Source organism: Bufo gargarizans, chromosome 2 (genome assembly GCF_014858855.1).
Source record: "Bufo gargarizans isolate SCDJY-AF-19 chromosome 2, ASM1485885v1, whole genome shotgun sequence".
Classification (NCBI taxonomy): domain Eukaryota; kingdom Metazoa; phylum Chordata; class Amphibia; order Anura; family Bufonidae; genus Bufo; species Bufo gargarizans.
The window spans coordinates 328,612,510-328,636,751 of record NC_058081.1 but is presented as its reverse complement, the minus strand read 5'-3'; the positions used below and the strand labels follow the sequence as shown (position 1 = coordinate 328,636,751).

The 24,242-nt window shown below is 40.4% G+C and overlaps 1 protein-coding gene across 1 annotated transcript in view; it reads right to left on the bottom strand.

Annotated features, from left to right (window-relative positions):
• The window catches only part of PPFIA2 (PTPRF interacting protein alpha 2), a 439,158-nt gene that overhangs the window by 83,643 nt on the left and 331,273 nt on the right, over positions 1 to 24,242 (bottom strand). Inside the window, exons 11-17 of the mRNA XM_044280550.1 lie at positions 15,122 to 15,253; positions 11,542 to 11,604; positions 10,178 to 10,269; positions 9,302 to 9,437; positions 6,242 to 6,462; positions 1,547 to 1,784; positions 714 to 743 (exon numbers count right to left, since the gene is read on the bottom strand). Coding sequence (XP_044136485.1) covers positions 714 to 743; positions 1,547 to 1,784; positions 6,242 to 6,462; positions 9,302 to 9,437; positions 10,178 to 10,269; positions 11,542 to 11,604; positions 15,122 to 15,253 — 912 coding nt within the window. The remainder of the gene's footprint in view (positions 1 to 713; positions 744 to 1,546; positions 1,785 to 6,241; positions 6,463 to 9,301; positions 9,438 to 10,177; positions 10,270 to 11,541; positions 11,605 to 15,121; positions 15,254 to 24,242) is intronic.

The window sequence follows — 24,242 nt, the reverse complement described above, 5'->3', positions numbered from 1 at the left end:
TCTAAAGATTTCAGGCGGGGAGTGTCATGTTACATGATATTATTTTTTATTATGTACTGTCTCTTTAATGCCTATCTAGTTTGTCTCTTGTGGCATTCCTTAGTTTGCATGCTGCTCAGTCTCCTCCCCCTCTTTGCTGTATCAGCCATTTTAATGCTGTAATTCATCTGACCTGTGTCTATTCTCTATACCTGCATGGAAGAATCGTTCTTTTACCTGTTGTAACTTGCATTCTACGGATCATACGACGAATAAACATCGCCAGATCTTCTTTCATGTGAGTTGGGACTGAGTAAGCTATCTGGAAAGGTGATTTGGGATGAATAATCTCTTCAGGGCAATGAGCTCCATGTGCTACTGAAAACCACATTCATAGCCTTTGCAGCCGATTCAGAATAATATATATATATATATATGTTCATGTATTATATATTTTTAACATAGACTGGAGAAAATTAACTTGCTCAGTGTCAAGATAAGTATTGGTACAGCAGAGGTCGCAATGATGCCTGTACAAGAGTCACAGATGCCTGTACAGGCAATTTTACTCTTTACAAAAAAGCTCATGCGTATTTCTGCGCATTCGATTTTTTGGGGTCTGGAGCACTATTTTTAACATTTCGTGCTCAGTCTCAGTAAAAGTCTGTACATTTACTGTATATTACATTTCAAAATGACACAATACGGCAGCAGATAACTTTATATACACTTACCTTTCTTCGATGTTTCCGTAAATCACTAGGCTAAATGTGGAGGAAATAAAATTTAGATGTTGTAAGACTTATTAAAATATCAGAAAGACATGATATGACATACATAAATCATGCATTTTTAACTAAATGTAACATCTATATTCATTTATAATATTGCACTACTGTATACAGTCGGTAAAGCACTATGGGATATAGCAGCGCTATGTAACTGCATAAAAATAAATAAATAAATACCATCCCTGTATGAGTGCATACTATTACTCCGAAGCCTTTTATAGATTTATCTTTGTGGTAAACGTATCTCCTATGAAAAATTTAAAAATTCAAAAGGACCATATTTTGCAATATCAAATTATATGAACCCCATGATAACTGCCCACTGAGCTATGGTGCATGTCCTCATCGTGTGCCAGTATCTTTGAGCATTTTTGCAGCACAGTGAGGATTTTATTGTGGTATGTTCAAAGAGGACTTCACCTTCAATTGGGTCACCAGGTTTCCAAGTGACCTGATCAAAAACTGGGTGACCCCTCTGCAGTCAATCCTGGGGACACTAAGACACAGTGTCACAGAGTATGTTGTATTAGCATGCAGGAGAATGCTAAAAGAATATAGCTTTTAGAGATAATGCAAAACATGAGTCTCTTTAAACATGTAATAAAGAATGTATTGAAATGAAAACAAAAATAATTAATTGAAAAGCAATTATTTAGTATACAATATACTTTATTGCCTAAATGAAAAAAAAAAAAAAAACATTCATAGAATTATTAGAAATTAAGCACACCATCCCCAGTTATGATGTTGCATCCTCACTGAAAAAAGTTACTTACTAGTGTCATTACTCCCATACGATCCATCTCCCTTGCAGGGCTGCGTGGTGTGAGCTTGGGCGTGGAATGTCCACTTGGAGGTGATGAGCTGGCTAAGGATGAAGCAGTCACTGAGCCAGTAATAGAAGTACCCGGGTGAATTCTGGCTAAATTAAGACCTTCCAAGCTAACGCTGGCTACTCTGTTCTCTATCTCTTCAGCCCTCAGTTCTGTAGATTCCTTTTCTTCTTGAATGAGCCTGGCAGAAATTATGATAACTCACAATCAAGAAAACACAATCAAGAAAATTTAGACTTAAAGGGGTTGTCTCACTTCAGCAAATGGCATTTATCAAGTAGAGAAAGTTACTACAAGGCACTTACTAATGTACTGTGATTGTCCATATTGCCTCCTTTGCTGGCTGGATGAATTTTTTCCATCCGATTACACTGCTCGTATGCAGAGGTTACAGACCACCTTGCAATCCAGTAGCGGTGGCCGTGCTTGCACACTATAGGAAAAAGTGCTGGCCTATGCATTTTCCCATGGTATTGACCACCAGAGAGGACGCCGCCTTTTCCCTATAGCGTGCAAGTACGACCACTACTGCTGGATTACAAAGTGGTTGTAACCATTGAAACAAGCCGTGTATAATGTGATGGAAAAATGAATCCAGACAGCAAAGGAGACAATATGGACAATCACAATATATTAGAAAGTGCCTTGTATTAACTTTCTCTACATGATAAATGTCATTTGCTGAAGCGAGACAACCCCTTTAAACTAGAGATGTACATCAACAGTGTAATCTCTTTTGGGCAGCTGGTTTGTACATAATTCAACATTTTTGCTTTTACTTTAATATCATCCACAGCGTCTCCTCTACTCACTGCTCCACTTTGAGCACAGTATCATAACATGCCTTGTTTAACCGTGCTAAAGAGATACATGCCAAGATTTCATGCCCACTTATCTCGTTACTATCCCTGAGGAGCATGTGTCACTACTGTCTGCTGCCTTCACATCCACTTCAGTTACTTTGTATTCAGTGCTAGATCTATCTTTAATTATCCTAAATCTTCCAGAATGATTGGGAAACCTGTTATCTATGACGAGGAACATTACTGTGGAATCAGAATGAGCATCACTTCATGGACTATAAACCACGCAGATTTTGCTATCTACTGTGCATTAATATGTGTGGATACGGTACCAAACATTCTATTAAAAGACCTGCCATATAAAACCCTGCCCTTGCACCTCAATGCGGACTAGTATATAATTTGTTCAGTTAATGGTCTGTTGGCCTTTTGGCAAGTTCACTTTTGAAGAGAGTGACTCGTTTTTCCAAATTCAGGATTTCCAAAAGCTCTCACAGTTATGTGAGAGCAGCCTATGTAAAAGAGAACCTGTAACTAAGAAGTGGATGTGGATCGGCCGTGTAATTTGAACAGATTTGGCTTGGGGCTAGTCCAAAGGGCACTATTTAAGTGGCCCCTCTGGTCTTCACCTTTTAACCCCAGGGATGTGGACTTTGTTGCAGGGGAACCACCTGTACTCTCTAGGCTGCAGCCTCCTCACAGCTTACCAAACACAGTGCAGTCCATTGCTCACTCCTCCTACACAGTGCAGCAGGCACGATGTGTCACTGAACAGGACAGTTGCCAAAATCCGAAGCTGTCCCGCCAGATTCGGGACGGTTGGGAGGTTTGCTGTAGTAAAATGAAAGCTGTACTGATATGTGCAAAAATGAAAGCTGTGCTGTGATTGGTTGCGATGGGCAACAAATAGTTTTTCTTTTAGACCAAAACTGTGCAAAAATGTTTCCTCAGTGAATGGGCACCTAGGGCAGTAGCAGGAATGGCAAAGTTTGCAGTAATGTGCATACACAATCAACTGCTGCTGGGCGAATGATCATCTATCTCTCCCGACTGCCTCCTAGCTCCCCCATACACATCAGCTTGGCCAAATGTGTATGTCTATTTAATGGGAGGAGAGGAAAAAGCCGCTGACAGAGACTTTTGGTGCCAGCTTATCTCCCGAGGGAACAAAAGAATAAGGCAAAAGTATGGTAGCTCCCCATACACATTAAACTATTGGCGGAACCTTCTGAGAACTGCAGGTTCAGCCAACAATACACTAATGTGTATGGAGGCCTACCTGTAAAGGAAAAAACATAAATAAACTGGACCCTCTTAAGAGACCAGTCCTGTATGAAGACTTGCTGAAAGTTCTCCATGGGAAAATAATATGCAAAGGAATATCTCCCAAAGAAGAGAACCATGTCGCTAGCGCCACCTTGTGGAAGTGGCTCCCTATGACTCAAAATAAGTAATGGGATTTGACAGGGAAGATAGCCAAGCCAGAAGAAATCCATTTGTAGACAGCTGTTTTGGGGTGCTTGCCCCTTGACCGTAGGATTCTGGCTTCCTGGGTGCGATGCCTTGTATGTGGCTTAGGCAGGGTGCTGGATCTCCTTAGATACCAGTCCTGTATGGAGACTTACTGAAAGTACCCCATGGTATGGAGACTTATTGGCAATGCTCCATGGGAAAAGAATATGCAAAGGAGTATCTTCCACAGAAGAGAACCATGTGGCTAATACCACCTTGCTGAAGTAGCTCTAACTTTTTAACAAGTCTTGGGATTTGACAAATGGTGGATATTTTCTTTACCTTTCTAATTGGGCCAAAGACAACAATGAGTATTTCTTTATAAGAAATAGCTTTAGAAAATATTTATATAAATAGGTGTACAGTCACCAAGTATATATGATAGTTTCACCTAAAAATGAACTAAAAACATAATAGATATATAGACACTGATAATAAATATGTTTCTGTTTCAGTAAAGTTCACATACCTGTATACCCATTCCTCCTTTTGTGCTAATGTACCTTTGTAACCAAAAGTTATTGGAAGACAATAAGACTACATAAGCTAACTTAACCTTACATCACTTTTGTACTTAGTTTCTTTAAGAATAGGTCAGAAGCAGGATGTCTTTAGAGAGTAGCCACAGGCAAAAGAGCAGAAATGCAATAAATAGAAATTGCTCAGAAACACAGTCACAGTAGCTTAGCTTTCTGCAGCAAAAAAATTATAATTACAAATGTCACCAGCTTGTCCTGTTTCCCCTTCTGTTTCAGGTTATGCTGGTGCTAGCAGACATGACATTTCAGCCACAGTACATGCATATTCGGCAAGTATTCCCCCTAACGTCGAGTTCTGCTATACACCGGAATCAAGACCAATCTGTACTTTACTTTGAGCTGTATTGTATAAAAAGTACATGACGAATTTCTAAGCTCAGATATAGTATTGACAACATGCCATATCGCTGAATGTAGGATATATATATATTAGTATTGGGACATCTACACATTACACCTACAGGAGATTTCTCATTTAATTCCATAGGCATTAATATCAAGTTGGACACCCTTTGCAGCTAAAACAACTCCCACTCTTTTGGGAAAGCTTTCTAAAAGATTTTGGAGGGTGTCTGTGGGAATTTTTGCCCATTCACCTGGTAAATGAGGTCAGACATGGATGTTGGGTGAGAGGGCTTGACACTCCATCTCTGTTCTAGTTTATCTGAAAGGCTTTTAATGGGTTTAAATCAAGGATGTGTGCAGGCATGCAAGATCTTTCACATCAAATACACCCAAACATGCCTTCATGGACCTTGCTTTGTACACTAGTGCACAGTCATGCTGGAACAGAAAATGGTCTTCTCAACCTGTTCCCACGAAGTTGGAAGCATACAATTGTCCAAAATGCCTTGGTTTGTTAAAGCATTAAGATTTCCCTTCACAAGAAGGGGCCTATACTAATCCCAGAACAACCCTATAATATTATGCCTCCTCCTGCCAAACTTTACAGTTGGCACAGTGCAGGTAAAGTTCTCCTGGCATTCACAAAATCCAGACTCATCTGCCAGACAGAGAAGTGTGATTCATCACTCCACAGAACACATTGCTTCTGGTCCAGAGTAAACCACTCCATCCGACACTTGACATTTTGCTTGGTGATGTAAGACTTCCATAAGGCTGCTGGCCCCTGAGAAACCCATTCATGAAGATCCCAGGGCATCCTTTTTGTGCTTATGTTAATGCTAGGAGAGGTTTGGAAGTCTACAGTCACTACACTAAAAAAAATCAATCAGCGACCCCACTTTGTGACTAAGTTGATGTGGTTCCTAACCACTTCCATTTTGTAATAATACCACTCACAGTTTATCATGGGATTCACAAACTGACTTGTTACCATGGTGGCATCCTATTAAAGTACCAAGCTGGAATTCAGTGAGCTCTTTAGAATAACCCATTCTTTCACAAATGTTTGCCTTAGGTACCCACCCAGTAACTTCCCCTGCCAGAATTAAGCACTAAAGCAAACCTAAATAACCCAGACGAGTATTTGTATGACAAAACCAGGAGTGGAACCTAAAGAGATATCTTCTGTGGTCTGGACCCAATCCTGGTTTTGTCTTACAAATACTGATGCAAATTACTGACCATACACTGGATGTGTGAAAGAGGCCTAAAGTATTTGGAGCCTTATATATAAATCTCAGATATGTGAAAACCTGGGGATGCAATGGCTTCAAACAATTATAATTATGAAAAAATATCCCCCCCCCCCATATTAGTACTATTATGAACTACAGTACATATCATATACAAGAAGATTACTATTAATAAATTGTAGGTACCTTATTTCTTTATTTATGGCATCTAGCTGCTCTTGAAGCATCATGGCTAATGTCTGAGCATCAGAATGTCCACCTGGTGATAAAAGGTCCATGGAACTGAAAATAGTTTCACGGTCATCATCATCTATGTCAGACATCTCTGTGTCACTTTCGAAAGGATGACTAGTAAGGGCGCCTATTTGTTGAGTTCGATTCCATTCATGATCACCAAGTGACTTTACCTTATGATTAGAAAAGAGCAGATTTTAGTCTGAAGTCGTAGAATCTTGTATTACACTGTGCTTTAAGGGTCAGGGTACTTGATAAAACCTTTGACATGTCATAATTCTAATCAGTGGTGGTCTGGGTGATTAGACCCACACTAACCACTAAAATGAAGGTTCAGAAGCACTCAGCTGAGTGCTGTGCAACTTCGGATCCGATTGGCTCTGCTCAGAGAATGAGGGGAGCGGAAAATCTATAGTATAGAGTCTGTACAACACTCACTCAGCGCTGAAGTGGTCAGAAAGGAAGGGACACAATGCTCAGGCCTTTCTGCCCTTTGTTATTAAATTGATCTATGTCTATGTATGAAATGTACAACCATAGCTTTACTAGATACTCTACCTATGACAATTATATTTGACATGAATATTCACCCAATCTACTATTTTCCCACTTAGAATACCTCAAAATGAACTTCTACTGCAAGTGACAAGAACATCTGGGAGGCAACTTCCATGTCCTTAACTCTAAGCAGGAGGCCCTTTCTCCACCTTGGGTGGCACTTCATAATGTTACAACCTCACCCAAACACATATGTACATTTTTCAAAGGTTCATAGCAGACCGAGTGTTAGAAATGTAATGAAGCATTTAAAGCAGGGGCAAGGGCCTACTAATCGATTGCACAAAAAAGTACTAGATACTAGGTAAATATTATATATACCTAGTGAAACACTCCTTATTTCTATTACACAGGCACATGCACTCTCAGTTACTGACGCTGCGGTACCTGCAGCGGTATCACCACCGCTGATATTCACAAGTGACACATATATTCTATATTCAGGTACTGCGCGATGCACTCCCTATCCGCCTTCACTGTTTGTCAGTGCCGAAGGACACACAATATACAGTAGCTATACAACTTCAGATTGGTGATTACCTGTTTCTGAGTTCTTGTCTATTCGGCTGTATATCTTGTGCCTTTTATCCTCTCGCTCTCACATCCAAAATGAAGGGGATTTGGGAAGCTGAACCCTATTACTTTTACTTATACTGAGCTTGCCCCGGCCGGCGGCACAGCTCTGTTTGAAAAGATTGCTCGCTTGCTGCTCACACGGAGCGCTGTGTGACGTCACAGTAAGAGCTATGGATAGCTAGGAGGATCAAAGTTACTCCAACGCGTTTCGAATAAAACTTTATTCTTCGTCAGGGATGCTAGTTCGGTCTCCTAGTGTTGTTTATATAGGTCCATATCTCCTCCTTCATTTAACCCCCTCATATCTTCTGCACTTTGATTATCATTCATTCAAAGGCGAACAGCTCGATTTCTGAGTTCAATCCCGATGCGGCACATGTGGGGCATGTAAAAAACTGAAAATAAGTAGGAAACAACATACGAATACGCAAATAAAAAATAAATGGATAGCAAACTTGGCTACATATAATATACAAGACCACATTACTTGCAGAAGCCAGGGGGTCATATATGCAATAATATGCCCATGTAAAAAACTATATATAGGTTGTACAAAAGGAACCCAAAGTAAGAGAATAGGGGAGCACATCTATAATATTCTGAGAAAATACGAAGGTCATCCTCTTTCAAGACACTACAAACATGGGGGAAATAGCAATGGTAATATATTCAGTGGAATATGGTTAATAAAGATAAAAGAGGGGGGAATTTACTAAAAAAAATGTCCAGAGCAGAGATCCACTGGATTTTCAATCTGAACACACTAGTACCATTGGGATTGAACTCAGAAATCGAGCTGTTCGCCTTTGAATGAATGATAATCAAAGTGCAGAAGATATGAGGGGGTTAAATAAAGGAGGAGTTATGGACCTATATAAACAACACTAGGAGACCGAACTAGCATCCCTGACTAACACCTTCCCACACCTTTGAAGACAGTCAAGTGCGTGTTTTGGATAAGGAGGCCGATTGGTACAAACGAGGCGCTGAAGGAGGCTATCTACGTAAAAATGGAGAAGCCAAGCTTGAATAGAGGCAGGGGGGTTAGACATCTATTGTCTGCCACATACAATGCTGTCTTGACACCTTTTTCTGGGAAGTCTTTATCACCTACTGACTCCAATTAGGATAATGGGATCAACACCTTTGACCCAATGCTGGGTCTAATTACCAGATGTGGATTCAGTTACATATTTATTCCCAGAATTTTTTGTACAATCACTCAGAATTAAGAAAGCTCGTTGGAAGAACGAGTGAAACGTTTTCAAGAAATCTACAGTACGTCCAATTGCCTTGATTTATTCTTTACAGATATACCATGACCTGGATAAATGAGAACCTTCACAGACATCCCTGACTAAGAATAAAGTTTTATTCAAAACGCGTTGGAGTAACTTTGGTCCTCCTAGCTATTCGTAGCTCTTACTGTGACGTCACACAGCGCTCCATGTGAGCGCGAGCGAGCAAAATTTTCAAACAGAGCTGTGCCACAGGCCGGGGCAAGCTCAGTATAAGTAAAAGTAATAGGGTTCAGCCTCCCAAATCCCCTTCATTTTGTATGTGAGAGCGAGAGGAAAAAAATGCACAGGATATACAGCTGAATAGACAAGAACTCAGAAACAGGTAATCACAAATCTGAAGTTGTATAGCTACTGTATATTGTGTGTCCTTGGGCCCTGACAAACAGTCAAGGCGGATAGGGAGTGCATCGCGCAGTACCTGAATATAGAAAATATTATATATAGAATATATATTACTTTAGGGTACAATTTTCCACTGAAATCCAGATAATTAATACTGCTTTCACAACCCACAAAGATCAAAAAATATTAAAAACCCATCAAAAATACACATTGAGAAACAGTATCAAATCTATACCTTTGGCTCTTCCTGCCTTATTCCCATTCGTCCTCTACGTGGTCTCCTAATAACTTTAGTGGAGCGGTAATCTGGCTGCGAATCTACCAGTGAACTCATAGAGTACCTCATATCAGCTGAAGTGTCTAAGTGAGTCCTGAGAGAAAGGCAAAAATATCATCAGGATTTGGCAATATTATAGAAAAGAAAATACAGTCAAATCCAAACAGGCTACTGTCTAAGGCTACTTTCACACTAGCGTTGTTTGAATCCGGCGTTCAATTCCGACACCGGAACTGCCCGCCGGATCCGGAAAAACGTTTGAAAACTGATTACATTTGAATCCTGATCAGGCTTTCGATCACAATGGAAAAATGCATTGGAAAAAACGGATCCGCCATTTATGGACTTTAACTTTTTTTTCCTATTTTTCGGGTTTAACATGCAAAAGCCGGATCCGTTTTGACTGAACACACGGCGCCGGATCCGGCGTTAATGCAAGTCAATGGGAAAAAAGCCTGATCAGGCGTTCAGTCAAAGTGTTCAGGATTTTTGGCTGGAGGTAAAAATACTGCATGCTACGTTTTTCTGAAAAGCCTGATCAGTCAAAATGACTGAACAGAAGACATCCTGATGCATCCTGAGGGACGGACTCTCCATTCAGAATGCATTAGGATAAAACTGATCAGTTCTTTTCTGGATTTGAGCCCCTAGGACGGAACTCAGCGCCGGAAAAGAAAAACGCTAGTGTGAAAGTACCCTAAGAATGCAACACAGAAACATAAAAATAAAAAAATAAAATTACTGCCCAATAATTGCATTTAATATTCAATTATATTACAATGCTGCCAAACCCCTGTAAACGGATACCCCAGGCTCCTCTTCTCCAAAAAATACCTTGTTAATGTTGGTTCTATCAAGGATCCAGTCCGCAGCTTCATCTGGTCAAATTCTGCTCTAAGTTTTTCAATTTCATCTGCTAATCTCTCCTTAGAAAGAGAATGTTAAAAATAATTAAGTTCTAATACCCATGCTGAAATCTGCAACATTCTAAATACTATCATTGTGTTTATAAAGATATGTCCACTATTTCTACAAATTATATTAAGGAGTTTTCCTGCCTTTCACCCATTTTTAGTTTGGCCAAGAACTGTGTCCTACCGCATGGTTCCTGCGCCAAGGCTCAGCTTAGTGATTCTTCCGACCACAACATGTAAACTTCCAGATGGGACCACGAGTGCCACCACACCCATTCGCTGCCGTCAGAGGTAACGTGTCCCCAAGTGGCACATGACCCACCAGTGACTTGCCCATTGGGGACATGTGAATGGCTGCAGAGGTCCACGTGAAGTTTACAGGCCGGGGTCTAGAAGGATTGCTGAACGAAGCCTCAAAGCTGCAACTGAGAGTATGCATTTCTTACTTACGTAGAACATGTCCCTGGGCCAAAGTAAAAGGGAGTGTATGGCTGGAAAACATCTTTAAAGGATCCAATTCCTCACAATACAAATTTGATCACAACATAGTAGCAAAACCTTTGACAGGCTGCAATGCTCATCACAACCACAGGGTGGCCACACATAGACACATACGGGTGATTTGTGTCAGAGGATGCACCTAATGCAAGAGGATGTACCTAATTTATGATGAAGCTCAGGCCTCGTCATAAATTAGGAGCATCCTCCAATAGTCTGTGTGCCTAAAGAGAATCTAGATAGATTTCTGGCACAGATTAAGCCAGGCATCTATCATAAATTAAGATACATTCATCGTGGCTGCTGGCCACGCCCCTCCCCCCAGTGAGAGATGAGACAATTTTTTGAAAAGTCTCAGCCAAAAAGACACAAACACATAGTTTGCGACTTTTTCATGTCACTTTTCAGGTGCAAGAAAAATTATAACTCTCCCCCATATAACATACACAATAGCCTACACAACTGCGGACAGAGTATCACAAAAAAATTTCAAAGCAGATTTTTTGCCTCTCATCTAGGGATATGGGTATATCTGTACATTGTAAGAAAACGATGTAACAGGACATCAGCATATCATCCAAGTTTCTTTCTTGTGGCAGGAAAAACACCTGCCATTTTTCCACCAGTAAGCAATGGGTGGATGTGGACTATTCCATCAAGGACATCATCCTGTTTGTGCTGCTTTCAGCTTTTCTTTTTTACACCTGTACTTTCTGTCATTCAAATGTGGGAAGTGAAGATGGTAGAAATACAATATTGTAACTAGACATCCCAGGTAAGTCTTACCTTGTCATGTAAACATTCCTCTAATTGTTTTCTGTAATTTTCTGAGTCCTGAAGTAAAATATTCTGCAAAAGACCAAAAAATAATAGATATAATAATAAATTAAAAGGCAGCTATCTCCTCCACCCCTAAACATGCCCATTTCGATTGGTCAATCTTGCATACGGGTTGTTAGGAAAGTTCAGATAAGGGTTAAAGATCAACTGTTAGAGCAGTTCTCCGAATGATTCATTGTAAAGCAGAAACCAAGTCTCTAGGTACAGTACACTGAAAGTTAAAAGCTTCAGAGGAAAAATTGTTGACATTTTTAAATAAAGACCAATGTAAAAATTACTGAGGCCAAAATGAGTATAATGCGATGATAAAAATGAATGAAATAAAAAAGATGAAATAAATTGCCCCAAAAGGGTCCATAGTCTCAGTCAAGTCCATTAGTCGAGTCCTTAAATATGGCGCCCACTCAGAAGCTGAGCGGGCACCATAGCTGCAGGGTGCCAGCTGTTTTATACTGCAGACACCCGCAGCTAATGTCTGTGAATGTCAATTTAATCCATCAGACGCTATGGTCAACTGTGACCACAGCATCTGAGAGGGCTTTCCCCAAGAGCACTGCGCTCCCAGACCCCAAACGGCTTCCTCGCACCGAGATTGGGGGATCCATTCACTTCATGTGGCAGCCTCTGGCCTTCTAAATGCTCCGAGGCCTACCACAGCTATGTCTCTATGGATCCCTTCCCAGGTCTGCAGTAATCTCCTTATCTCCCCTTTTTTGTTTGCAGAAGGCAGCCAGAATGTTAAACTGTAAACCTATAGACACGAGAAAATTTATTTGGAGCTATTTAATGAAATATCTGTGGTTGGAAACCTATATAGATCCCTTTATCAGGAAGGAATTTTAGACCTATAACAAGATGACAGGAACACTTTAAGGCTGGGATTTCACAATCAGCTTTATTAATGCAGTTTCTGAACCCTAACCCAGGCACGTATCTTAAATGGGTATTCCCATCTTGCGAATCAGTTGTAATTAAATCCCATATAGCATATATAACTTACTAAATCTATTCAATTTTCCGTCTTCAATCCTTTTTCAGATATCTGGAGGTCGTTCTTTGTTTTGTTTACACTTCGTAGCGTATGGTTACGGCCACCACTGTGATACAGCAGGTGGTCACGATTGCGCAGCTTCAAACAGCTGTGCCGTTTTCCGTGGCCAGGACCTCGGGAGCGCGCATGTCAGAGCTTTCTGCCCAGCCACCTCTACTCAGTAGCCCTGAAGCTTCTCCATAGAAAGAGTTATAGATATGCCTGCTGCACCATCCTCTACTGATCAAAGAACATGTAGCTGCAAAGATCTTATCTAGGATCTCCAAGTGAGCTGTCTCAAAACTAGTGTAATCTTTCTATGTAAATAGAGATAAGGAGATTACTGAAGACCTGGGTAAGTCTTTGCTTCCTTTTGAATCCACTCCTGGCTTTGGCTTCAAAAACATGGATACCCAACCTGAATCAATCTGCCACTTCATTTTCCAGTAAACTGATTTTGCATCATGTTCATCAGCAATATATTCGTCCAGGCTTTCTGTAGTGAACGGAAGAATGGACTATCATAACATCAGGAGACAATTTACCTTGAGGGTCCTTTGATGGGCATCTGTATGATGCTTCTGAAGCATCTCAATATTTCACTTATTTTCACCGACCTGTGCACATTAATCAGTGTTTTGTGTGAAATCTAGCTCAAACGCTTCATCAAGTAGCAGAAAATAGATTATTCCAGGTGTATCCACCCAACTGAATTTGGATTAGATATGACAAGCCCACACTGACCGGATGTTTTATGTATATATACTGCAGAGCGCTTTTAAGCTGTGAATGGACCTGTATATATTGTGATTTCAAAAACAAAGTTTGGTGCATTCTGGACAAATGAATGTTTTTGGATATTATAAGCAAGGACAATTGAAATCTAAATGCATAGGAAATATTTTTGTAGCAGATAATATACCATTCAATTATAGAACTGCTCCATAACACAAAAAAATATGAGGGAGATTTATCAAACTGGTGTAAAGTAGACCTGGCTGCTGCACAGCATATGCTGTGAAGATACGAGATGTGCAGCACCTGAAACTATGGATACTGGAAACCTGTGCTAGCATTTCTCCTGCGGTGTTGCTATCAGTGTGTGAAGAGTGGGAGAAGAGGGTTGCATTGACAATCCAACACAATGGGCAGCACATTGAAAACATTTTATAAGTGGACAGAAACTTAAATAAATAACTCATGAAAGAATAAAGTTACGTTAAAACCAAGCACACCACTGTTTTTCTTGTGAAATTCCCAATAAGTTTGATGTGTCACATGACCCTCTTCCTATTGAAAAAACAAAAGTTGGATTCAAAATGGCCACCATGGTCACCACCCATCTTGAAAAGTTTCCCCCCTCACATATACTAATGTGCCACAAACAGGAAGTTAATATCACCAACCATTCCCATTTTATTAAGGTGTATCCATATAAATGGCCCACCCTGTACTTTACACCAGTTTAAGGGTACATTCACACGACCATGTGTAATCCTTTGTTTTGCGGTCCGCAAATAACGGAACCGTTTGTTCGCATTTTGCGAACAAATGACTTCCGTTTGTGTTCCGTATGTCTTCCGTTTTTTACGGTCCGCAAAAATTGGAAGGAAAAAAAAGATAGAGAGAAAAAAAAGAATTATTAAGGCCTTCAAAAATACGGAAATGGATCCGCAAAAAACGGATGATATACGAAGCCATTCGTATGTCACCCGCATTTTGCAGATCCATTGACTCGAATGGGGCTGCGGACCGATCTGTGCGGACAATAGTAGGACAAGTTTCCTATTTTTGCGGACTAGAAATGCGGAAACAAGGATGCGGACAACATACTAAACATTGTCCGCACATTTTATTCACCCATACAAATGAATGGATCCGCATCTATTCCGCAAAATGCGGAACGGATGCGGATAAAATTATACGGTCGTGTGAATGCACCCTAATACATCCCTCACTATGTTTGTAAAAATTACTTCATTTGATACGGTCCCTCATAGATGTTTTGGTAAAATAAGGTTTATAGGTCTAGAAAGTATAATTTGCAATTGGATTGAAAACTGGCTGAAGGACCGTGTCCAGAGAGTTGTGGTCAATGATTCCTACTCCGAATGGTCCTCGGTTATAAGCAGCATCAGCCGACATAATCCGACATTAACGGACACCACTTTCCACATTCTTTGTGATTTGTAGGTAATTAAAAAAAAAATACATTCAACTTGCTCGTTCATCTTGTCGTACTATCGCTGGAGGTGGGCTACTTTTTTGTGGGCCACCCTGTACAATTCTAGGAGAAATAGCAAAGGAACAGCACAATGCAAAGTTCTAAGTAAAGGTGCTGCAGAATTGTTATATTAAGAGGAATGCAAGAACATACTCAGACACGTCAGCAGTGGTATCGGGCCCTCTTAAATACCCATATAGTGTTCATTTACTGCAAGCAGATTTCACCCTACCAATGAAATAAGGTACAGAACAAAACTAATGTGTGGTTACCTTGTCTTCAAGAGCAGCCATTCGTTCCTTCAAGTGCAACTGCAGCCGTTCGTTCGATTCAGTCAGAAGCCGATCTACTGTGTCAGATAGCCTTTTGTTGTGTTCTTCATTCATTTTCTCTCTTTGCCGAGCCTACATAACACAAAAATAAAACTAGACATGAATTCCTTCAGCTGTCCTAAGACAATTGTGGCCATTTTTCTCTTCCGTTATTAGAAAAAAGACCTGATTTTTCTGCATAAACAATGCCACTCTCGTCCTGTGCCTACTAATGCAACTTAAATACAACATTATAAATTCACTTGAATGGAGCTAAGTTGCAATACCAGATACAGCCCCGGTTCTGGAAGGAAGCAGACCCGGAAAAACAATTGTTTTAAAGGGGTATTCCCTTCTCAGACAATGGGGGCATATCGCTAGGATATGGCCTCATTGTCTGATAGGTGCGGATCTCACCTCTGGGACCCACACCTACATCGAGAATGAAGAGGGGAAGGTGGCGGAGGGCGCACTGCGCATGTGCCGCAGCCCTCCATTCAATAGCCAAGCACTGGTTCTGCTACTTCTGTCGGCCACATAGAAATGAATGGGAGCGGTGGGCGCGCAAGTGTGGCGCACTCCCGTTCACATGTATGCGGAGAGAGCGCCAGCCACCACTCTCCCCACTCCTTTCTTGGCGTAGGTGTGGTTCCCAGAGGTGAGATCCGCACCTCTCAGACAATGGGGACATATCCTAATGATATGCCTCCATTGTCTCAGACACGATATGTCCCCTTTAAATCACTTATTAACCCTTTGTGTAGATAAATAGAACGGTTACTTCACTTTTAACATTTAAATATTAACCCTATGCCTGAAGGCCCTTTTACATACAAAATACTCAGACCAACCCCCTCCGATAAGAACAAGCCTAATAATAAAGGATACCATTGCAACTTGGAAGGAAGTCCGTAAAATCTTCAAATTGCCCTTCTCCCTATCTAAATATATGCCTCTGTGGGGTCATCCAGAATTCCCGGCGGGTATACAACTTAAGCACTTTAACGCCTGGAAAGCAGCAGGCATCATAAAAGCATCTGATCTGTGGCATGTACAGGACCAGCGGTTTTATACTTATTCAGACTTAAAAGAGAAATTTCTATTAGGGCATCCGCAACATGTTTTTGCTTTTCTTCAAGTTAAAAGCTTTTTATACACTAGGATCCACGATCCTAGACCATTGTTCTCTGCGAGCGGTTTTGATAGCTTACTAGGACAGGGAAGAAATAAGAAATCACTATCGGAGCTGTATCAGGGAATCAGTGAAACCAGACATAAACCCACTGCGGAGACTCTCTTTTCATCCTGGAAGGGGGACTTCCCGGAAGGCGACATACAGAGGGTAATACTGACAGGTTGGGAGAAGATTAGAAAGATAGTTATTAATGAGGGATGGAGGGAAACGCAGTTTCGCCTAATTCATAAGGCAATCTATGGTTTTCGCTTCTCCCCTCTATCGCAAAGGCAAGATCGATTGACGTGCTGCCCTAAATGTCTCCTACAGGGGTCAAATATGTTACACGGGATTTGGTCGTGCCCAACCTCGACTAAATTCTGGATTCTAGTGAGACAGCAAATTAAAAGACATCTTGGGGTCGCCATCCCCGGTACTCCCGAGTGTATTTTGTTTCATGCATTTCCAGAGAATAGGCAAATACGACCAATCGTTCATATCATCATCCTGGCGGCCAAAAGATGCCTACTAAACAGCTGGCTTAAACCACAGGTACCTTCAATGAACGAAATACTAGAACATGTTAAAAAATGCTTTGATATGGAGAGAGTTGAGGCGAACTCGGTTAGGGGAACACGTATTGACCATTTCTTCAAAAGATGGGAGGATTTTATGCTAATAGTGTACTCAGACCTGGAGTTGAAGAGCTTGATGGCGCCATTCTTATCTTCAGAGTGGTATTTGAAACGAAAAGTGGCGGGGACTTTAGGGAGGCTGCTGTCCGATTAAGGTATAAATTTGGTCGGAGTCCGGTATACTGGAGGAGAAAAGGTTGGGGGGGGGGGGGGGGGGGGAGGGGAGGGATTGGGGGTTATCTTCAGGGTGGAGCTAGCCGACTGGCTCTAAAGGTCAGAATTTTGACTGTGGGGTCAATATATATTATGCTAAGCTAGAGGTTGGCTTGATTTATGTAAAGAATCTTTCAACATGAGATAAGTATATTGTATCTTTCTGTCTAAATTTGTCAATTCTTCATGATTCTGTAACTGGCTTTTGCTTGTGGAATGAAAATTGATAAAAGTTAATAAAGATTATATTTAAAAAAAATAATAATATTAACCCTAAGTTCACACCTGAGCGTTTTACAGCGCGTTCAAACGCACTGTAAAACGCTCAACACGTGAAAACCAATGCTTCCCTATGGCCCTGGTTCACACTTGAGCGTTTTACAGCGCGTTTGAACGCACTGTAAAACGCCCGACGCATAAACAAGTTCTTGAGCTTTTTTGGGGCGTTTGTCGCGCGTTTTGGCCCATAGACTCATTGGACAACACTGCAGTCAATCACACAAACGCAAGTTTACTATTGCAAAAAATGCGCATAAAAACACGCGACAAATACGCGCGTAAAATGCGCGTCTCAGAAACGCTCAGGTGTGAACCCGGGGTAAAAGAAAGAAAAACATTCACATTAACTGGGTAACAAAGTACTTGCATGGGGCTGATTTTAGCTTTATTAGAAAGAGATTGTGATATACTATATAATAGCTGATTTTCATTTTTTACATTACTCATGGGATTTATTTTTTTCTTCTTGAACTGGGATATTGCTTTATAAATTCTCTGTTGTCTATAGAACAGCTTTTATATGCACAATTATTTGGAGTGGTTTATTCCCTCTGTATTTCTGCTAACCACATCTCTTCCCTTATGGATCATCATGAAAACACATTTCACATTCCCAAAAGATAAAGCTTTCTGGTTCCTATATAAATAACTCAGTGTAAAGAAAAGTTCTGCCAAGTTCTGTTGTAATATTCCGTTCCTCACCATCTAGATCTCTGCTGGAAGTCATTGAATTTGGAGATCACTGATATAATAGATGGGCACTATAAATCATTCAGAGTAAATGCTGGTTTGTCCAGTGTTTCTACGTTGGTTAAAAGAAAGATTTTTTTTTGAGCAGAGAGCCTTTTCCAGAACATCCAAAATGGGAAACTGTATGGGTAAAAATTGCCAGCCAAAACAATTTACACACACATGCAAAAGTATGGTTATTCAAGTCAGTTAGGATGTGAATATTGCAGTGAATCCCATTTCTTCTCATATTAAAGGGGTTTTGCCATCACATACAATGGGGGCATATCACTAGGATATGCACGATTGTCTGATAGGTGCAGGTCCCATGGAGAATGGAGTGGGGAAAGTAGAGGAGGGCGCACTGCGCATGCACAGCCGCCCTCCAATCACTTCTATGGGGCCGCTGAAATTAGCTGAGCACTGGCTCTGCTATTTCCGTCAGCCCATTAGAAATTAATTGGAGCGGGGGCATCACATGGGTGGTGCGCTTCCATTCACTTGTATGGGAGCAGTGCTTGGTGGCGGCCGGAACCCAGGAAACCCGGGGTCCTCCAGCCACAACTCTTCCCGCTCCGTTCTCCTCTGGGACCCGCACCTATCAGACAATGGGGACATATCCTAGTGATATGCCCCCATTGTCTGTGATGGGAATACCCCTTTAACAGTGAACCTGTTAACACAAAGAAAAAAATTCATGGCGTCAAAAAAACAGACCCACTTCAGTATTTCCATCTATGAACACTAATCATAAATGATAAAAAAAATTATCTTAACAAAGCACTAACATGTTTTAGTAAAGCAGGTAAATCGATGTCCAGAATAGATCTTGTATTGATAAGTAGTAAACATGTGAAACTGGTAAAGCGAATGAAATATGAAACGAGGTCAATATCGGATCACTCTCCGCTATTACTTGAATTTTGCTTGTCTCAGGAAAGATAAATACCAAAACCTCCTTTTAGATTAAATCCTTACTGGCTATCAGTTATAAAGACACATGAAATAATTCAAAATGAAATAGGCCGATTCTGGGATAACAACTATGGCTCAGCAAAAATTCAAGTGGTATGGGATACTTTTAAGGCGTATATGAGGGGATTGATGGTTAGTAATATCGCGAACCTTAGAAGGGAATACGGGAAAAAACAGAAAAATCTAGAAGAACATGTAGTGTTGGCGACAGAATCCTTTCACATGAACAAGACGGAGGAGAACAGGGAAAATATGCAAAGGGCCACACAAATATATGCTAAATTTTTATTGGATAAGGCCCAACAGAGCCTTTTCTTTAAAGGGCAAAAATACTTTACCGAGTCAGGGCGACCTGGTAAATTCCTGTCCAGAGTAATCTCAAATCAACAACCCAAAAAACATATAGATAAGGTTCGATTGAGTGATGGTAGGATAGTCACTAGACAGGGCCCGGTGGAGAAGGCCTTTGTTGATTATTTCCTTGATCTGTATAAAGCCGACTCTAACATCACAGATGATAAGATAGATTTCCTACTAGACAGGATCAGCTTTCCAACTATTACTGAGACGCAAAAGAAAGCATTAGAATTGGAGGTCTCAATTCAGGAACTTGAGGGAGCTATTAAACTATGTTCAGCTAACTCCACTCCTGGTTCAGACGGGCTTCCATATGAATTTTATAGTAAATATGGGGATTGTATTCTTCCCAGACTGTTGGAGGTCTTTGCTGAATCAATGGAGGATGGGATGCTGCCAGATTCAATGATGGAGGCTACAATAATATTAATTCCAAAAAAAGGCAAGGACCCTTTAGATTTAGAATCTTATAGACCAATTTCACTGCTTAATGCAGATGTAAAGCTTCTTGCGAGGGTCCTGGCTACAAGGCTTTCTAGGGTCATCTCCTCCATTGTCCATCCGGATCAGAGCGGTTTTATCCAGGGCAAGGGTACACATCATAGTTTACATCGGCTTTTCTCTAATATTCAGGCCCCTGGGGGGACCGCTCGCTCCATCCTGTCATTGGATGCCTCCAAGGCCTTTGACAGGGTGGAGTGGCGTTTCCTCTGGAAGGTTCTTGCAAGGATGGGCTTTGGGGAAAAGTTTATACGTACTCTTAGGCTACTGTATAGATCTCCAAGGGCAAAATTTAGTCTTAATGGAATTCTGAGTAGTAGTATTGATTTAAATAGAGGCACGCGGCAGGGCTGCCCATTATCTCCCTTGTTATTCGATATTTATATCGAACCCCTTGCGATGGCCATCAGGCAGGATGATCAGGTTAAAGGATTTGGTACGTTAGGAACACAAGACCGTATCTCATTATATGCAGATGATGTTTTGTTTTTTATAGACCATACGGAAATTACTCTTCCTAGGATTATTCAAATGGTTAAAGTATTTGGTGAGGTGTCTGGTCTTCTTATAAACTGGGCCAAGACCAGTCTGCTGCCAATAGACCCCCTGCCACAGAAAGAGGTTCCTGTGACACAGTTAGATATTGTTGACACTTTTCAATACTTGGGTTTGACTATATCGCCTCGGGTTGAAAATTTTGTACAACTTAATTTGATCCCCATAATGGTAAAGATTAGAGCTAAAATAGGGATCTGGCTGAAACTTCCTTTATCTAGAGCTGATCGAGTTTCACTAGTTAAAATAGTGATACTACCACAATTTCTTTATGTGCTCAGGAATACACCTATCTGGATACAAGACAAATATTTTAAACTCATGGAAAGAATAATCAATGATTTAATATGGGGAAGAAAGCGAGTTCGAATAAAGCTGGAATATTTGTATAAATCAGTGGAGTGCGGGGGTTTAAACCTCCCTTACTTTAAAGGGTACTTTATTGCAGCCCAGTTATTGATGTGCTACAGACGTGGACAAAATTGTTGGTACCCTTTGGTCAATGAAAGAAAAAGTCACAATGGTCACAGAAATAACTTTAATCTGACAAAAGTAATAATAAATTAAAATTCTATAAATGTTAACCAATGAAAGTCAGACATTGTTTTTCAACCATGCTTCAACAGAATTATGTAAAAAAATAAACTCATGAAACAGGCATGGACAAAAATGATGGTACCCCTAACTTAATATTTTGTTGCGCAACCTTTTGAGGCAATCACTGCAATCAAACGCTTCCTGTAACTGTCAATGAGACATCTGCACCTCTCAGCAGGTATTTTGGCCCACTCCTCATGAGCAAACTGCTCCAGTTGTGTCCGGTTTGAAGGGTGCCTTTTCCAGACTGCATGTTTCAGCTCCTTCCAAAGATGCTCAATAGGATTGAGGTCAGGGCTCATAGAAGGCCACTTTAGAATAGTCCAATTTTTTCCTCTTAGCCATTCTTGGGTGTTTTTAGCGGTGTGTTTTGGGTCATTGTCCTGTTGCAAGACCCATGACCTGCGACTGAGACCAAGCTTTCTGACACTGGCTAGTACATTTCTCTCTAGAATTCCTTGATAGTCTTGAGATTTCATTGTACCCTGCACAGATTCAAGACACCCTGTGCCAGACGCAGCAAAGCAGCCCCAGAACATAACAGAGCCTCCTCCATGTTTCACAGTAGGGACAGTGTTCTTTTCTTGATATGCTTCATTTTTTCGTCTGTGAACATACAGCTGATGTGCCTTGGCAAAAACTTCGATTTTTGTCTCATCTGTCCACAGGACATTCTCCCAGAAGCTTTGTGGCTTGTCAACATGTAGTTTGGCATATTCCAGTCTTGCTTTTTTATGATTCGTTTTCAACAATGGTGTCCTCCTTGGTCGTCTCCCATGTAGTCCACTTTGGCTCAAACAACGACGGATGGTGCGATCTGACACTGATGTTCCTTGAGCATGAAGTTCACCTTGAATCTCTTTAGAAGTCTTTCTAGGCTCTTTTGTTACCATTCGGATTATCCGTCTCTTAGATTTGTCATCAATTTTCCTCCTGCGGCCACGTCCAGGGAGGTTGGCTACAGTCCCATGGATCTTAAACTTATGAATAATATGTGCAACTGTACTCACAGGAACATCTAGTTGCTTGGAGATGGTCTTATAGCCTTTACCTTTAACATGCTTGTCTATAATTTTCTTTCTGATCTCTTGAGACAGCTCTTTCCTTTGCTTCCTCTGGTCCATGTCGAGTGTGGTACACACCATATCACCAAACAACACAGTGATTACCTGGAGCCATATATATAGGCCCAATGGCTGATTACAAGGTTGTAGACACCTGTGATGCTAATTAGTGGACACACCTTGAATTAACATGTCCCTTTGGTCACATTATGTTCTGTGTTTTCTAGGGGTACCATCATTTTTGTCCATGCCTGTTTCATGAGTTTATTTTTTTACATAATTCTGTTGAAGCATGGTTGAAAAACAATGTCTGACTTTCATTGGTTAACATTTATAGAATTTTAATTTATTATTACTTTTGTCAGATTAAAGTTATTTCTGTGACCATTGTGACTTTTTCTTTCATTGACCAAAGGGTACCAACAATTTTGTCCACGTCTGTATGAATCAGAGAACAGCGCACTGCTGGGGAAGTTGGTAACTAGCTATGCCCACAATAATATTTTTACCTTGTTGGAATCTGGCCTATTGAAGAGTTATGAGCGAGGCTTCAGAGAGACTATAAAATTACTCCTGAAAGTGTGGGCTACAACTAGGACATGGTTGAAGGTTAAGGGTTCACTTACATTTACGCCCCTCTGGCATAATTTGTATTTACAAAGGCTAGATGATATTGCAGCTGACACATTTTGGCAGAAGAATAAAATTCTATATATTTCACAGGTAGTTAAAGATAGAGAAATTAAATCTTTTATAGAAATGACACATAATATAAGAAACCTTTCATGGTTTAGGTATTTTCAATTGCGATCAGTACTATCCAGTTTGGATGATAAGCGGCTGTTGGATATAGATAATTTATCTTTTTTGAATGATTGGGTAGGGGGTACACCTTCTAGAATAAAAATTTCAAATATATATAAGTTATTACTTAAGGCACGGTTTAGTGATACACAGTCACCAGGACAAAAAGCGTGGGAGGTGGATTGTCCGAATCTACAAATAGAAGGGTGGGAGAATATTTTTGGGAATTTGGTTTCACTATCCCAGAACTTCAATCATGTTCTAATACAATTTTATATTTGCCATAGATTATATATTACTCCCCTATGGATGAATAAATGCGGGTTAAGAGACACGTCCAACTGCCCCAAATGTGACACTGCAGGAGCGGACTTTCTCCATATGATATGGACTTGTCCAGAACTTATAAACTACTGGAATAGTATTAATAATTGTATTATGTATAAACTAAAAATTCGAATTCCTTTTGAACTACAAGTATTTGTCCTTAATGATTTTTCCAAATTAAACAATCACAAGTATCAAAAGATCTTCCTGAGCAGAATATTGATGTTGGCTAGAGTTTTGATCAGTCGGACTTGGTTTGCCCGATCCACTCCAGACATAAATACATGGATAAATTTAATTGATAAGGTAAAAAATTATGAGAAAATTATATACAAACGGAGGGAAGTTGAGGACCAGTGGATTAAGATATGGGGTGGTTGGAGGATTGACTAGCTGAGGTTAAATTGTTTTATTTATAAGGGTCCTATTTTGACGCACCACAGACAGGGGGGGAGGGGGGGGAGGGTTTCCTGAATGTAACGAAAGGATGAGTTGACTATATTTATATGTATATATAATTAGTCGGGTCACTAAGAATTGTGAGATTGTAAAAATTTGTATTGTAAATGTTTTGTAGTTCTCCTAATAAATTTTTGAAAAAAACAAAAAAAAACAAAAAAACAAAGCACTAACATAGCTATGAACACAATAGATGATTTTATAAAATTCTTCTGTTCATTTTCTCTCTTGTGCAATCGGCAGAAACCCTGCTATAGAGCAGGAGAAGCTGAGCAAATTAATATATAGGTTTATGGGGAATGTTTCATTAAAACTTGCAATTTACACATTTAAATCTCAGCTTTTTCTAAACTTAAGAACTCCCCATGCACAACTTTTAATCACTGACAGCTATCTCTATACACATATTTACA